This window comes from Dipteris shenzhenensis, chromosome 4 (genome assembly GCF_047967505.1).
Source record: "Dipteris shenzhenensis isolate YYH24624 ecotype China chromosome 4, Dip_SZ_1.0, whole genome shotgun sequence".
Taxonomy (NCBI): domain Eukaryota; kingdom Viridiplantae; phylum Streptophyta; class Polypodiopsida; order Gleicheniales; family Dipteridaceae; genus Dipteris; species Dipteris shenzhenensis.
Genome location: NC_141599.1, coordinates 52,682,679 through 52,699,670, shown reverse-complemented (window position 1 = coordinate 52,699,670; position 16,992 = coordinate 52,682,679). Strand labels below are relative to the sequence as shown.

Genomic DNA, 16,992 nt, shown 5'->3' with positions numbered 1-16,992 from the left:
GGATGGACAGTCAGAAAGGGTGAACAAATGGCTGGAGGAGTATTTGAGGCATTTCTGTCATGACACACAGAAGTCTTGGGATAAGTGGTTGGCACTTGCTGAATTTTGTTACAACAGTACCAAGCACATCTCTATTGGCATGAGCCGGTTCGAGGCTATGTATGGATGCACAGTGGATATGCCATCTTTAGTTGCAAACATGGCTGTGAAAAATCAGCAAGCAAGAAATGACTTGGAGAGTATGGATGCCCTTCTGCAATTGGCTAAAAAGAATATGCAGGATGCCCAAGCCAAGCAGAAGAAGTATGCAGACGAACACAGGAGGTATCTGTCTTTTGAAGAAGGGGATTATGTGCACTTACACCTCCATAAGAACCGTTATGCCTCGCTGAAAGGTAACACCAACACGAAGCTTGCTCACAGGTATTACGGTCCCTACAGGATCATCCGCAAAGTTGGCGAGGTGGCGTATGAGTTGGAGCTACCCAGGACGTCCAGGATTCATAATGTATTCCATGTGTCCTTGCTGAAGCCACATGCCGGACAGCATGTCCAAGTCCTTCCTGAGCTACCACCTATGGATGAGGAGGGTCACATACTTTATGTTCGGGACTGCATCATGGGTTTCAGGAATCATGTACTTTGAAATAAAGTCTACACCGAGTGTCTTATTAAGTGGCAGGGACTCCCTGAGGATGAGAACTCATGGCAGCCGGAGAGCATTGTCCAAGACAACCCCTATCTCCTACTGGGCTGATTCTTATTTGCTGTTTGCTGCACCTGTTTAACAGCCCGCATATGAAATTTTGAGGGCAAAATTCTATGGGAAGGAATGGCTGTAATTGTGAAAATCCACACTTTTCGAAAATGCAAATGTGTGCAATGCATGCAGAATTTGAATGCCGATTGGCCCTCCAATGGGGAAGAGCGCCCTCGTGAGAGTACTTGTTTCTTTTTCGACCTACATGCAAGGTGGGAGAGAGATGACGGATGAATGCAACGTGGTAGAAAGAATGCTACGTGAGATTCACAATGAAAGGGTGATACCCTTTCATTAATGTCCCTTGAGATCACTCAAGTTCCATCTTCCCATTTACACCTACCCTTAGCCTATGACCCATGCACCTACCATTCAATGCACTCTAATGCACCCTTTCCCTTTCCTATTGCCCCTAGGACCTAGACACGTGTGTGCACATCTTTATTACTAATCATTGGCCAATGTTACATAGTTTTGGCGGTACTATTTACACCGCTTGATCGATCATAAATACAAACATATAACCGCACCATCAAATTGGCGCCTAACAATAATAAAGTTCTAATGACTATTAATTAACTAAATAATCATTTCTCTTGTCATGACACTCCCTCCTGCTTGAATGAGCAGAAGTCCTCTTCTGGATTATTGCTTGTCTCTTCCTCTTATGTGCACTTTCTCTTGTTACTTCTGCCATTGCATCGCCTCTTTGTAATCTGCGAGTATCTGTGGAAAATCTGTAAAGAACTCTTCTTCCATCCATTGTGCATCACTAGCTGGCTGGTTTTTAAACTTCAGTAAATACATATATCTCTTCTTTCCACGAGTACTCTTCTCTTTATGGTAACGATCTGTTCCGGAGTAAGAACTTCAGTCCCATCTTCAAGTTCAGGTTCTTCTTGCTGCTGAGTATCCAAAAACGCAGAAGTATCGCCATGGTATCTCTTCAAATTGCTCACATGAAAGATGTTCTTCATACGCCAGTGGGCTGGTAACTTCAGCTCATACGCTCTGGATCCTTCTTCTGGATATAAAGCTGCTGAAATCTGAAATGGACCATAAAACTTCGGTGCTAGCTTGACATGTTTGATACTTCCTCTCACTGACTTGATTCTTCTTTTATCAATCTTCAATAAAACCCAATCATCCTCCTTGTAATAAACTTCTTTTCTTTTTTTATTGGCTGCCTTGGATTGTTGAACCTGGGCCTTCTTAATATGTTCTTTTACCTGCTCAATAACCTGTGACATATCCTCAGCAAACTGGTCAGCAGCAAAAATTCGCTCCCCCAAGTGTGTTATTGGAGTGGGTAAACATTGCCCATAGATGATTTCAAATAGGGCTTTCTTGGTGGAAGTATGTACAGTGTTATTATAAGCAAACTCTAACATGGGTAAGAACTCTGGCCACCTTCTAGGTTGGTCATGGACATAAGCTCGAAGTAAAGTAATTATGGTTTGATTGGCATTCTCACTTTGTCCATCTCCTTGAGGATGGAAGGCTGTAGTAAATTTCAGTTTGGTTCCGAGATTCTCTAATAGAGCTGTCCAAAAGTTGCTAATGAAACGGCCATCATTATCGGATACAATGGATTTTGGTAACCCATGTAACCTGAAGATTTCCCTAATGAATAACCTTGCTGTTTCAGGAGCAGACAACTCTTTTTTACAGGGAATAAAATGAGCTTGTTTACTCAGCCTATCTATAACAGTGAAAATCTGCTCAAACTGACCAACCTTGGGGAAACCAGACACAAAATCCATTGTAATGTGTTCCCACCTTTCCGAAGGAATAGGCAAAGGCTGCAAAAGACCAGTAGTCTTACTTGTGTCAGATTTAATGCGCTGACATACGTCACATTGTTGAACAAAGGTCGAAACTTCCTTGCGAAGTTTAGGCCAATGGAAGTATCTCTCAATATTGTCAATGGTTCCTCTAATACTTCTATGTCCAGAAATTGGACTAGCATGTAACTCACTCATGACTAGATACCGAAATGTTTTGGGTACACATATGGCACGTCCCAAAAATAAGTATCCATCCACGATGGAATAAGCCTCTAAATCCCCAACCTCATTACGTTGAATCTTCCCATAAATGTCAGCGAAGTCCTCATCTAAAGGATAAGCTTCAACCATTGCTCCTAATGATTTCTCCTTAATCACAGAAACATGATTAACTTGGGGCCGTCTACTCAAAGCATCAGCTACTAAATTCTCCTTTCCCGGCTGATATTCGATATTTGGTTGCCCAAAGGATTGAATATATTCAGCCCATTTGATTTGTCTTGAAGAGACAATGGGTTGAGAGAACAAGTGCTTGATACTTTGATGGTCAGTCTTAATCTTGAAAGCAGAACCATATAAATAATGCTTCCATAACTTTAGAGCATGAATGACTGCCAATAACTCCTTCTCATACGTGATATATTTCAATTCAGCCCCTTGAAGTTTTCTACTCTCATAAGCAATGGGATGCCCTCCTTGCATCAACACTGCCCCAATCGAGGTACCACTAGCATCCGTACATACAACAAAGAACTCTTTGTCCATGTCCGGAAGTGTTAACACTGGTGCAGTCACTAATGTTCTCTTAAGCTCCTGAAAAGCTACTTGGTGAACCTCTCCCCACTCATACAAGGAATGCTTCTTCAACAAATCTGTTAGTGGGGAAGCAAGACGTGCAAAATTCTTAATGAATCTGCGATAATAACTACACATCCCTAGGAAGGATCTCAGCTCATGTAAGTTTTTGGGTATTGGCCATTCAATTATGGCCTTGATCTTTTTAGGGTCAACCCGAATTCCCTCGGCAGACACAATGTGTCCCAAATACTCTATTTCTATCTTGAAGAACTCACTCTTCTTGATATTTAGGAACAATCGATCCTTCCTTAGGAGCTCCATCACCTTAGCAAGGTGATCCTTATGCTCTTCCTCATTCTGGCTGAACACTAAAATGTCATAAAAAAAGACTATGACAAATTTTCCCAAGTAGGGTCGCAAAACCCTTCTCATCAGCCTACTAAAAGTGGCTGGAGCATTAGTTTGGCCAAAAGGCATGACCAAAAACTCATAATGTCCAGTGAGAGTGCGAAAAGCAGTCTTATGTTCATGCCCAGCTTTCATACGAAGTTGATGATAACCAGATTTCAAATCCAATTTGCTAAAAACTTTAGCACCTTTAAGCATATCCAATAAATCATCCACTCTTGGAATCGGATACCGGTTCTTAATCGTAAGTTTATTCAAAGCACGGTAATCTATACACATACGATATGATTCATCCTTCTTCTTAACCAATAATACAGGTGCTCCAAATGGAGAACTGCTTGGTCGAATCAGGCCTTTTTGCAACAGATCTTCAATTTGTTTTTCTACCTCCTCCATTTCTATCCTGTTCATCCTATATGGGGCTCTACATGGAGGGGAAGCTCCTGGCTCTAAGTCTATGGCATGATCATCTTCTCTCTCCATGGGCAATTCGAATGAGTCATCTCTTGAAAATCGATCCTCATAAGCTCTAAGGAACTCATTTCTCTTCCGATCTTCTTTTGAGATATGAAGATCTCGTGAATCCCGTATATACACAAGATTACAATCTACCCCTCTTTTTACCAATCTTTTGGCTTGGGTAGGAGTAATCAATGGAATTGTATACACGTCCCGATCCCCTACGATCCTTATGTTTTCATCCTTATGTACAAAGCAACAATGATGAGTATGAGGATGAATAGCAGGGTTAAAATCATACCGCCATGGTTTACCTAGTATCATGTCAACGTCTTGTAAAGGGGCTACTAGAAAATCCCTTCGATCTCTATATTTTTGTATACGAAAAGGAATATTTCGTACTATGGATGTGTCTTCTTCATTGTGTCCCCTAAAAGCTCCTGAAAGCGACATGTTTTTTATAGGTTCTGGTTTAAGATGGAGTAATTTTGCCAATCTATCACTTACTAAGTCATAATTACATCCATCATCTAGGAGAACCACTATTCTCTGTCCATTCACGAATCCATACACCTTAAAAAGATCATGAGGCCCAAAGGTATTGGCTAAATGGACAGCATTCACTATTGGCTCAATAGTCACAGTAGATTTCGAGGGTGACAAGGTAGAAGCCTTACCCTCCTGCTTGGATGCCTTGGCTTTCCCTTTTACTGAATTCGTCTTAGCAATCTTAGCCAAGAGAACGGGACACTTATGCCATACGTGCCCTGGCTTATGTTTCTTACAACCGAAACATTTTCCTTCCTTAATCAACTTCCTCTTCTCTTCGTCAGTCATAGAAGGAAATGGCACCCATCCAGGACGTGATTGGCTATTCACATTCCTTACAAGAGCTTTACCCTTCCCTTTATTATTCTTAAACCGGTTTGGTTTCCTAAAAGTGGGTATATTATTGGTCTTAGATGATGACCCATACTCCTTATTGAAGGGTTTACGAGGATTCAATTTTCTCTCGGCTATTTCAGCCAGCTTAGTGAGGTCCTTAAGCGTGGTCGGGTTAAACATTTCAACCTCGTACCTTACTTTTGGGCTTAAAGCTGCTAAATACTTCTTTCTCCTATCTTCCTCACTCTTTTCGGGTAACTCTAGAGAGAGTTTCCAAAATCTGGCTGTACTCTCATTATCGAACTGCCTAAACCTCTCGCAACGAAAGGTTAGGTTCTCTTCATGCCTCGGTGGCATGAAAGTGGTTTTTAGTTGATCCACAAATTTAGCCCATTCATGAATAGGCTCTTTTCCTGTTTGTGACAAGGACCACCACATTAGAGCATCCTTCTGTAGATGCAATGTGGCAAGAGCAAGCTTCTCTTGCTCGGTCTTGTCTTGATGGGCAAAGTATAGCTCAAAATGACGAATCCAATTGAGGATTTTGTCAGCCTCCCTTGCCCCATCATATTGGGGAACTCAATTCTCTCTCGCAGTTGGAATTTGGACCTCTTAGAAGGGTTACTCAACTCTTCATCCCCGAAGTTTAAAGTCCTCTTAGTCCCTAATCTTGTCATAATGGACTGCTCAATCATATTGCTAAGCTGGAAAACCAGCTTATCAACAGGAGTCTCCTCTCTTCCTCTTGCACTTGGATTAGAATCCATGTGTATTGGGTTTTGAGTTAAAGGCGTGAACTCATCACCTTGTTCTTGGCTGGTCTCATTTCTTCTCTCATTACGAAAGGAGAACTCCCTATCAGTAGGTTCTTGAAGGAGAGACTGCTGTAAATCTATTTGTGGGTTATCATACTCAAGATGTGTATAACTCTCACCTAATCCATCCTCTTCAAGAGGGGGTGAAGGTGTTCTTTCTCTCTCTCCTTGGGGTCATGGAGGAAAAGGAATAAGTTCATTGTTATATGTCCCTTCCCCTTCCATTCTTTCCTTTTATTAATACAAGAGAGAAAATGTCTTGCTGTAATTTCAAAAAAGAAGGTTTATTTTACAGCAAACTTCAAGTGTTGTAGAGGTGGTGGTACTTATCCGACTCCCGCTTGGTTTGTGTTGAGAAGACACTTAAAATGACCTCCTTTCCCTTCTCTTTCAAGCTTTTCTTCTTGTATTTCTGCTGTAAACTGGTACGCTCCGTTTGGGCTACTTGTTTTGAGCGGATGGGAGCTCTAGATACCGTTATAGGGGTTACTTGATGGGTGGATCACTCCCTTAAAATCTTATTCCGATCGGACTTCCGGTTGGGTAGAACGGGAATCCCTTTTTCTCAGAACCTCGAGATCGGTCGATCGTGATCCTTTTCCGCCAACCTCTCTTGCGACTTCCGTCGTTCACAACTGTCGCCCTCTTCTCGTCCCGCTCGTGGATCGTCGCCGCTCTGATACCAAATGTGAAAATCCACACTTTTCGAAAATGCAAATGTGTGCAATGCATGCAGAATTTGAATGCCGATTGGCCCTCCAATGGGGAAGAGCGCCCTCGTGAGAGTACTTGTTTCTTTTTCGACCTACATGCAAGGTGGGAGAGAGATGACGGATGAATGCAACGTGGTAGAAAGAATGCTACGTGAGATTCACAATGAAAGGGTGATACCCTTTCATTAATGTCCCTTGAGATCACTCAAGTTCCATCTTCCCATTTACACCTACCCTTATGAGAGTGCTCTCAACGGAAGCAAGAACGGAAGAAGGAGAGAGAGAGACAGAGAGACACACAAGTTTGGTGGGTGCAGAACCACCCTAATCTTCTTTTTCATTCATTTATATATGTGTTTGAGTATTGTACATAACTGGGGTTAAGGCACAGTGACCTTTAACCCCACAACCTCCCACTTAAAGGACAATGTGCCTTTAAGGGAGAACAACCAGTGAGCATACTATCCAATGCCCATCAATACACGACAATACTCAAACCGCTGACTAGGTAGACTCTTCGTCAGCATATCTGCAGGGTTATCATCTGTATGAACCTTGACAAGCTCTATGCGCTTGTCCTCAAGTACCTCCCTGATGAAATGATACCTGACCTCAATGTGTTTGGTCTTTGCATGAAAGACCGGATTCCGTGCTAGCTGAATAGCACTCATGGAATCACTATGCAATGTCGGTACACCTGTATGAATCCCCAAATCTCCCACTAGCCGATCAAGCCATATAGCCTCCTTGCAACCCTCTGTGGCTGTAACATACTCAGCCTCTGTGGTAGACAAAGCCACGCACTTCTGTGCACGAGACATCCACGACACTGCACCACCTGCAAAGGTGAACACATAACCAGAAGTGGATCTCCTACTATCCACATGCCCTGCATAGTCTGAATCTGTGTACCCAAGTACACGCATGTCTCCTTTACCAAAGCAAATGCACATCTCCTTGGTACCCTTCATGTACCTCATGATGCACTTAACTGCCTCCCAATGCCTCTTTCCTGGATTAGCCATATACCGGCTAACAACTCCCACTGCAAATGCAATGTCTGGTCTAGTAGCTATCATAGCATACATAAGACTCCCAACTGCTGATGCATAAGGAACCTTGGCCATCATGGCCCTCTCCTCATCTGATTTGGGACTATCTGTATGACTCAGTTTCACATATGGAGGCAATGGAGTACTCACTGCCTTCCCCCCCTCCATATTGAAACGCTGTAATACTTTTGTAACATACTCTTTTTGTGAAAGCCAAAGGAGTTTCCTACTCCGATCACGCGTGATGCGCATACCAAGAATATGACCTGCAAGTCCCAAATCCTTCATATCAAAGGCCTCATGCAACTTGGCCTTTAATGCATCTAGCTCATAAGTATTCTTGCTAGCCAATAGCATATCATCCACATATAGTGCCAAGATTATTAGGCTATTATCCTTAGCCCTTTTAGTGTAGAGGCAGTGATCAATTTCACTCCTTCTAAAACCCTGGGACCGAATGAAAGCATCAAACTTCTGATACCATTCTCTAGGCGCTTGCTTAAGACCATAGAGACTCTTCTTCAGCTTGCAAACTAAATGCTCTTTGCCCTTTTCTTCAAAGCCTTCTGGCTGCACCATGTAAATTTCCTCATGCAAATCCCTATGCAAGAAAGCTGTCTTGACATCCATTTGCATAAGCTCCATATCCTCTACTGCCACTAGTCCAAGGATGCATCTAAGTGTGGTCATTTTCACAACCGGAGAGAATATCTCATCAAAGTCCACACCCTTCTCTTGCTTGAACCCTTTAGCAACCAATCGGGCCTTGTACCTAGGCACATCATCACCTGTGACCTTCATTTTGTAGACCCATTTACATGGCAATGCTTTCTTTCCATGTGGCAAAGAAACCAAGTCCCAAGTCTTATTCTTCATAAGTGAACTCATCTCTGATTGCATAGCATACTCCCACTTGCGTTGATCCTCACGCATCATAGCCTCTCTGTAGCAAGAAGGCTCCTCGCAATCAGTAAGCATCACATAGTCTACCCCTGGAACAAACCTATCAGGCGGTCTAGACACTCTAGATGATCTTCTCAAGGGCATTTCAGCTTGCTGTCCCACTTGCATATCAGCCACATTTGGCTCATCATTTCCACCAATAGATGATCCATCATCTACCCTTGATTGTATACCTGTGGGAGTACTTGGTTGTACCATTTCTTGCACATTTGGTGCATGGACAGCTTGCTGCCTATCAACATATGCAGGTGGATTCACATCCTGGAAAGTGATTCTCCTCATTTCCACATCCCTCATGGGTGCCTTATGCATCTTCTTTTCATTGAAGACCACATCATGGCTGCGTATGATCTTCTTTGCTTCTGGATCCCAGAGACGATAGCCCATCTCTCCACTTTCACCATAACCAGCTTAGGCACATGTCTCACATGTTTCAAAACAAATGCAGACCCATTTGCAAAAGAAAACTTTATGTCACCTGCTCCCACTATGTCACATGCATAGTCATTTCCAAGATGCACACAACCTGTCTTTCCACTGTCATAAGTGGAGAACCATTCCCTATGGGGAGTAACATGGAATGAAGCACCAGAATCCAAAATCCAATCCTGGGAATATGCATCATCTGAAGTGGTAAGCAACTCTGCAGATAAACTAGACATGAAGAGAACATCATTGTCACTATCACGTGTGACAGCATTGATCTCCTCGATCTTCACTTTTTCTTTGTCCTCCCTTGGACTCTCTTCCTTTTGATTTGCACCCCAATTTGCATTCTTTTTCTTATCCTTTTGCTCTCTTTTCAGCTTGTAGCAATCCTTTTTCATATGACCCTTCTTGCCACAGTGGTAACACTCAATGTTCCGTGCCCTGGATTTTGCTACGAGACTTCCCTCTTTCTTGGGACTTCCCCCTGAACTGTGATCTACCCCTTTGCACATTTAAGGCTGCATCCTGCTTGTTGCCATCCATAGACTTCCGTCTAATTTCCTCGGCCAACAAGCTACCCACAACATCATCAAATTTCAGTACTCCACCAGGTGCAGAGTTACTGACAGCTGTACGGAAGGTATCCCATGAGGATGGCAATGAACATAAGAGAAATATTGCCTTAGTCTCCGCATCAAAATTCATTTTCTGAGCCTGAAGCTGGCTGAAAATAATATTGAATTCATTCAAATGAGAAGCAATGGAGACCCCTTCCTTCATCTGCAGCTCAAACAACCTCTTCATGAGGTAAACTTTATTAGAGGCAGTTTCCTTCTCATAAGTGGCACACAGTTTCTTCCATAAATCTTCTGTAGTCTGCTCATTTACTACTGTGAAATAAACTGACTCTGCAAGATGAAGTCTAATAGTAGACTTTGCTAATGCATCCAACTCATTCCAATCATCCTCAGACATATCCGCAGGCTTAGCTTCAATACCTGCCAAGGGTTTAATCTGCTTCTTTTGAATAAGCACATCCCTTATTTGTTCTTTCCACAAAGAAAAGTTTGTCCCATCAAACTTTTTAATGCTGAAAAACTCCTTTTCAGACATGGAAGAGGATGCCATGATGCAAATAAAGCAAAATCCCAAATGCTAGTGCCTGCAAGAGAGGATCACACCAAATACTAGGTGCACCCAAATGTGTATGCCACAATAGAGTGAAATATCACCAAAATTCAAAGCTCAAAGCATCTGACTCATGTGCATATACTATGCATCCATATGAGCAAATCTGGCCCAAAAGAAAATGCCAATAAGTGCCAAATGACTCAAGCATAAACACTGTCCACTGGCATATGCATCAATAATGTCTCATCCAAGAGAGCATAGCACTATCAGTGCATCACCTGCAATGTTTCAAAGCTGTCCCTCAGCATAAAATAGCATCCATGTGCAAAGCGTCCATAAAAAATAGCATCCCACAAGGCAATTCGGGCCTATCAGCGCTTCCAACAAGGACCGCAATGCATCCAAATGGCCTATAAATCATCCACTGCAACCCAATGCATACCACGAATGAGCGCACCACTGCTCAAACTGCAACCAGAGTGATCTGCATAAGGTATGCTCAAGAAATCATAGTCCCACGGTAATGAGCGCTACTGAAAATAGAACCTAAGATGCCTCAAAACATGGGTGCCATTGCATAATCGGAATCAGCAAGAAAATCTGCAAATATCTCTCTTCTGCCAGAACTCCAAAATCCCAACCGATGAGTGAGAAATGGAAGTCAACACTTATCCACTGCCATGTGGCATAAATCTAAGGTTTCAAAACCTTAGAATGAAAAATGCATAACAGAGAGACGAAATCGAATACACAGAGATTTATAACTCTGAAAATCCTCCACCAAATCACGCAAGAACTGATAGGTAGGGGTTTTTGGGCGTCCGGAACACAATGGGACAGACGGTTTTGGAAACCGTGGTCTCAATCATTGGGTCCAACACACGGACTGAAAAACGTTTTTGGAAACAGAGCTATCTGTAAACTCCACCAGAGTGCGAATGATGAGCAACATAGAAGTTTTAGGACCTCCTGAGTCCACCGGAACTGACAGATCTGCAAATGGTTGCTCCAAACTTGAGTTCCAACACCCGGGCAAAAAACGCAGGAACTGACACAGTGACTCAGAAATCCAATGAAATGATCCCAGATTCAAGAATGAAGGTGTTTCCAGGCTCCTGAAGTAATGTGGACACCAAAAGCAAGCAATAGTTGCCTCTACAAGTCAATACGGAGTCTCTGTCATTGAACGGAACAGGGAAAAGCTCAAAAAACGACTTTTTCTTTGAAAGCTCTTAACAGGCTCTCAAAACCACTTCGCAAAGCCAAAGTGACTTTTTCAAAGGTTCCTCCAAGGTCTCTGCACACTCGGATGCAAGTAAAGTCACCCACAAAGCTTCCCACAAAGCTTCTCCTTCCTCCCACAGAGCTGCTGAGCTTCAAGCATTCACGCACGCTCAGCTAGATCACCCGGGCTCTGATACCAGTTGAGAGTGCTCTCAACGGAAGCAAGAACAGAAGAAGGAGAGAGAGAGACAGAGAGACACACAAGTTTGGTGGGTGCAGAACCACCCTAATCTTCTTTTTCATTCATTTATATATGTGTTTGAGTATTGTACATAACTGGGGTTAAGGCACAGTGACCTTTAACCCCACACCTTAGCCTATGACCCATGCACCTACCATTCAATGCACTCTAATGCACCCTTTCCCTTTCCTATTGCCCCTAGGACCTAGACACGTGTGTGCACATCTTTATTACTAATCATTGGCCAATGTTACATAGTTTTGGCGGTACTATTTACACCGCTTGATCGATCATAAATACAAACATATAACCGCACCATCAAATTGGCGCCTAACAATAATAAAGTTCTAATGACTATTAATTAACTAAATAATCATTTCTCTTGTCATGACAGTAATGAAGGGGAAAAAGAGGCCAAGTTAGAGGCCCTTTAGGTGGGAAATGTAGAGGGACTATATAAGTCTCCATCCATCCCCTACTATGTAACTTTTTGATGTGACATCTAATCCTATCTACTCTCCCTCCTCCCCCCTGCTTCCTGCTGCCTACGCTCACACTCTCTCTCTCCTCTCTCTCTCTATTTCTCTATCTACTCATCCTTCTCTCTCTTCCTCTCTCTTTCCCCCTCTCCTCTCTTCTCCTTCCTTTTGCTATTCTCTCCTTATCTCCAAATCTGTCCCTTCCCCCTTCACTACATACTGGGTCATGTTTCAAACCCAGAGGAACGAGAATTGCTGCTATCATGGGGCAAAGTCAGAGACCAGCAAGCGTTGATTTTATTTGATTGAGGGGCTGCGGATAACTTTATATCAGAGGATCTAGCCCTAAGGTTGGGAATAAAGACGGAGGGGTAGATGTCAACCAGATGTTCTGTGGGAACCCTGTGCCAGTCACTCCCTTGATAGGGAAGCTCCGTCTTCATGTACAGAGTTGTGTGGATCAGGAAGACTTCTTCATTTTTCCACTGAAACATCACGATGTAGTCTTGGGTATGCCTTGGTTCCATCGCAAGGTAGTGAAGTTGACTCTTCTTGAAAGAGTGCTGGAGTTAAATAGGGGCAAAGTACATCGTGTGGTTGCTAGGAATAGAGGGGAAACTATTCCCATTGTATCAAATAGTTTGAAAAGAAACAAAGTCTTCAGTTTCAACTTACATGGTTTTTGTAAAAGAGAGAGATGTTGAAATGCATGCTGAAATAAGTGAGGCAGATCAGAATAAATTTCAGTTTCTTGAAAATTCTAAAGATTGCTTTTCTGATGCTTTGCCAGGGGAGTTCTCCCCTGAGAGACCTGAAGATCATGGCATAGAACTCCTTCTTGGCAGTGAGCCACCCAATAGGCCCCCATACAGAGTTAGTGCAACTCAGTGAGGAGATTATGGCTCAGGTGCAAGACTCGTTATCCAAGGGGCTGGAGTCTTCTCCTTTTTGCTCCCTTGTACTGCTGGTACAGAAGAAAGTTGGTTCATTCTGTATGTGCGTTGATTACCCTGCTCTAAATAAAATGACCATCAAGAATAGATTCTCTATTCCGCGCATTGATGATGTGCTGGATCAAATAAATGGAGCTTTTGTTTTTAGCAGGAGACTTAAAGAGTGGCTATCACCAAGTGAGGATACAACCTCAGGATGTGCATAAGACAGCATTCGGCACTACTTTTGGGTTGTATGAATATCTAGTGATGTCTTTTGGATTGACTAATGCCCTAGCTACTTTCAATAGGATGATGCATCGCATCTTCCGACCCCACAAACAGTTCACGGGTACCTTTTTCGATGACATAATTGTTTTTTCTAAGTCCGAAGAAGGGCATAACGAACAGTGTTTCAAGAGCTGAGAAATCACCAGCTCTATGCAAACAGCAAGAATAGTGAATTCTTCTTGGGGGAGATCCATTACTTGGGGCATATAATATCACAAAAGACAGCATTCACCACACTCAAAGAGAGGCTGACCACAGAGTCAATCTTGATAGTTCCAGATTTGTTCAGCCGCTCTGTTCGATGGACTGGTGGGAGGAGAGGCCAGGCCTACTGTTGACTGGGGCGAGTGGTGGAACAGGCGGAGTAGCAGGAGTGGGGGCAGAGAGGGGGCACGAATGAGGGAGGGCAGGGAGGCGGAGCAGGAGCAGGAGTACGAGCAAAGCTCGGAGTGGCACCTCAATGATCTACTGTATTTGAAATACTGCAAGCTACATAGACTTGGGAGATCACAGGTCATGCGTAGTGACCAATCACAGAAGCTTTTTCCTCTCTACTTTATGTGTTGTTTTTTAAAGACATGGTTGCTCTACTAAGCTTTGGGCACGATACTTTAAATAACTTATTTCTGTCCTTCCTGATAGATATCCAACGTTTGTTTCAGTAAAAGGTCACTTGTAATTTTTTGCAGGGTGCAGGTGGACAATATTAGTTGTTATACCACTACAGTTTACGGTTTGCTTTGTGACTGTTGTGGCAAGCATCTTACCCGGTGGACAAAGCATCAAGGTGTTCCCCTACTTTCTCTTATAGAAGTAGACTTCAAACGAGTCTGTAAAACAAATCCCTTGTGTTCGATTGAAGTTTGTTGTGAATGTATGATCGAAGGAATATATGTATATGTTGAACTTCTTGAAAGAAAGTGAATGATACGTAAGCAGATTTCATATAAATCATTGGTTGAGGTTCCTCACTTATTATGTAACATTAATCTTGATTGGAAATTTTCCTATCAAAGCACTGGAACAAAAGGAGCTCTTATTTCAGATCTTGTAAACATGCATATGCATGTCATAGACTAAGTGGTTTTAGGTCAGTGTGTGATAGTAATATTTCCATATCAAAGTACTAGACTATGAGCACTCCTGAGCAACGGATTAGTCAAGTTATGAAATGAGCATGTGCTCTAATTCTATGCTGATGGATGGTTGCTTTTTGTCACAGTCTATATACATATTATATCATCCAAATGGGACCATGGAGCTTTACCAGTTTATCATAATTTTCGGCATAGTGATGCTCATAGTATCGCAGATACCGTCATTCCATGCTCTTCGCCATATCAATTTTGTGTCTATACTATTGTGCATTGGTTATAGTGTATGTGCTGTTGCTGGATCCATTATAGCAGGTATACAAAGTAGCAAATTTTATGAGTCATGCATTCTGAAAAACTGTACACATATGAATACATCTCTGATAAATGAAGAATGTGATGCTATTCAAAGAAGCCCCTGGTGGTCCCCATTCTCTTAAAAGAATTGATTTTGAAAGTGCAAGCTGTATCCTAGGCATACATGCTTACTTTACTAATGCATGAGTAAGTTGATCTATTTGACCTGTTTCTCCCCCCTTGTGGATGATGCAAAGGGCATTCAAAGTATCATCAGTCAGCAAGCTACACTCTTGTTGGGACCTCGGTGCAGAAGATGTTTTTTGTATTCAACTCAATAGCAATAATGTCTACAACATATGGGAACGCTGTCATTGCAGAGATTCAGGTCGGTAACTGGTGCCTCATTTGAATTGGATCACTTAGAGAGCGAGTTTGTTGACTTAATGTTGCAGATGCTCTTGTTCAAGGACAAAGCCAATCAATGATCATTAAATTTGTTTATTCTATGAACAATCAGCTTTTATGGATGCCTATGCCTGCTAATTTTCTGCATATCTTGAATGTTTATTTTTAATGGCCTTCTTTCTGAGAACAAGAAAATATCATCATATCTGCTTCCTTTTTCTATCACGAGGGCAGGGACAAAGAAATAAACTAATGCGCTTTAGCTGCTAGCAGCAAGGGTGAAACGCTATTTATTTGGTATCCAGGGGTAATTTTGCATTTCTAGCTACCTCCTCTCAATCCAGCAGGTAAAATGATATATTTTTGCTACTTTGTTCTGAAGTGTTGGCCTTGGACATGGATCTTGCTTCTCTTTTACAATCAATGTGGCCTACACTTAGTTGCCCAGTGTAGAACATTGGCTTATCTGATGCTGCCCATACAGCATTACGAATCAACTTGATGGATTAATACAACATTAGAGTAGCGTTGGTGCAGATAAAATTCTGGATTATGTTAGCACACATCCTAATTAATATTTTAATGCATGGTTTGAGAAGATTGAAATAAATTGTGAAGGTTTAGAAAGATTATTGTGGTCTTACGAGAGCTAGAATGGTCTGGATTTCAGAGTTACAAATTTCATAGTTTCTCGTTTGTGTCAACCTTTCAGGCAACCCTTGCTCCACCAGTTCGAGGAAAAATGATAAAAGGATTATGTTTATGTTATAGTGTGGTCTTGATTACATTCTTCTCAGTTTCAGTGTCTGGCTATTGGGCTTTTGGCAACAATGCTGCTGGGAACATTTTTAGCAACATGGTTACTCAAGAGGGATTGTCACTCATTCCAAGATGGCTTTTTTTTGTGAGTAACTTGTTCATAATCTTGCAACTACTAGCTGTTGCCTTGGTATACTCTCTCTCTCTCTCTCACTCTCTCACTCTTCTCCTGTCCTGTTTCTATCCTTTGATATTGACCAACTAAAGAGAGATGTTCATTTTTGGTACAAATTTGATTTAAATTTTGCTATATTTGGATTGGGCAATGTCTCTCAGGAGTGCCTTTGGTGTGCTTATAATAGATCTACATGCAACCTATGTTTGAAGTGCTGGAAGGAAGAACTGCAGATGTTGGCAAGGGAAGATTTTCAACGAGGAATCTTGTACCTCGGCTGGCTGCACGCTCACTCTTTGTGATATTAGCTACCTTTTTGGCTGCAATGCTACCTTTTTTTGGGGACATCAATGCACTTATTGGTGCAATTGGCTACACTCCACTCGACTTCGTTCTTCCTATGCTCATGCACATGCTTGTCTTCAAATCTTCTACAAGGACACTGGGATTTTGGCTTAATACTATCATAATTTCTGTATACTCTGTAGTTACTGTTTTAGGCTGCATAGCTTCTCTTCGGCAAATAGTTCTCGATGCAAGCACTTACAAAATTTTTTCAAATGTGTAAATAAGTTACGAAGGAAGTGCACTATTGTACCTTTTGGATGAAGTCAAAAATTGAATTTTGATCATCAATGATACTCAAGTTCATTTTAAGGGATAAAGCATATGTTTTTAAAAGTTGTTCTCATATTCAAAGTGTTGTATATCTTTGAACCTTAGAACATATGTGCGTATGGAAGGTGGTTTTAAATGGTTCCCAGCGATATATATATGGATATGTATGTCCACATAGGGGAATACATTTGGAAGTGTGTTCTGAATGCTACGTTTGCAAGCATTTTGGCAACAATGTTTTAAATTAAGGATCCAACTAATAGCTTGTGTAGAA

At 42.0% G+C, this 16,992-nt stretch overlaps 1 protein-coding gene across 2 annotated transcripts in view; it reads left to right on the top strand.

Moving 5' to 3' along the window:
* LOC147903024 (GABA transporter 1-like) overlaps positions 1-16,752 on the top strand; it is a 31,389-nt gene extending 14,637 nt beyond the window's left edge. Inside the window, exons 3-7 of one of the 2 annotated variants that reach the window (XM_087374119.1) lie at positions 14,057-14,154; positions 14,590-14,776; positions 15,016-15,146; positions 15,879-16,070; positions 16,288-16,752. In XM_087374119.1, coding sequence (XP_087230245.1) covers positions 14,057-14,154; positions 14,590-14,776; positions 15,016-15,146; positions 15,879-16,070; positions 16,288-16,668 — 989 coding nt within the window. In that variant the 3' untranslated portion in view covers positions 16,669-16,752. Of the gene's footprint in view, positions 1-14,056; positions 14,155-14,589; positions 14,777-15,015; positions 15,147-15,878; positions 16,116-16,287 lie in introns of both variants that reach the window. The other variant, XM_087374118.1, reaches the window with a different exon arrangement.
* Positions 16,753-16,992: the final 240 nt, after the last annotated feature.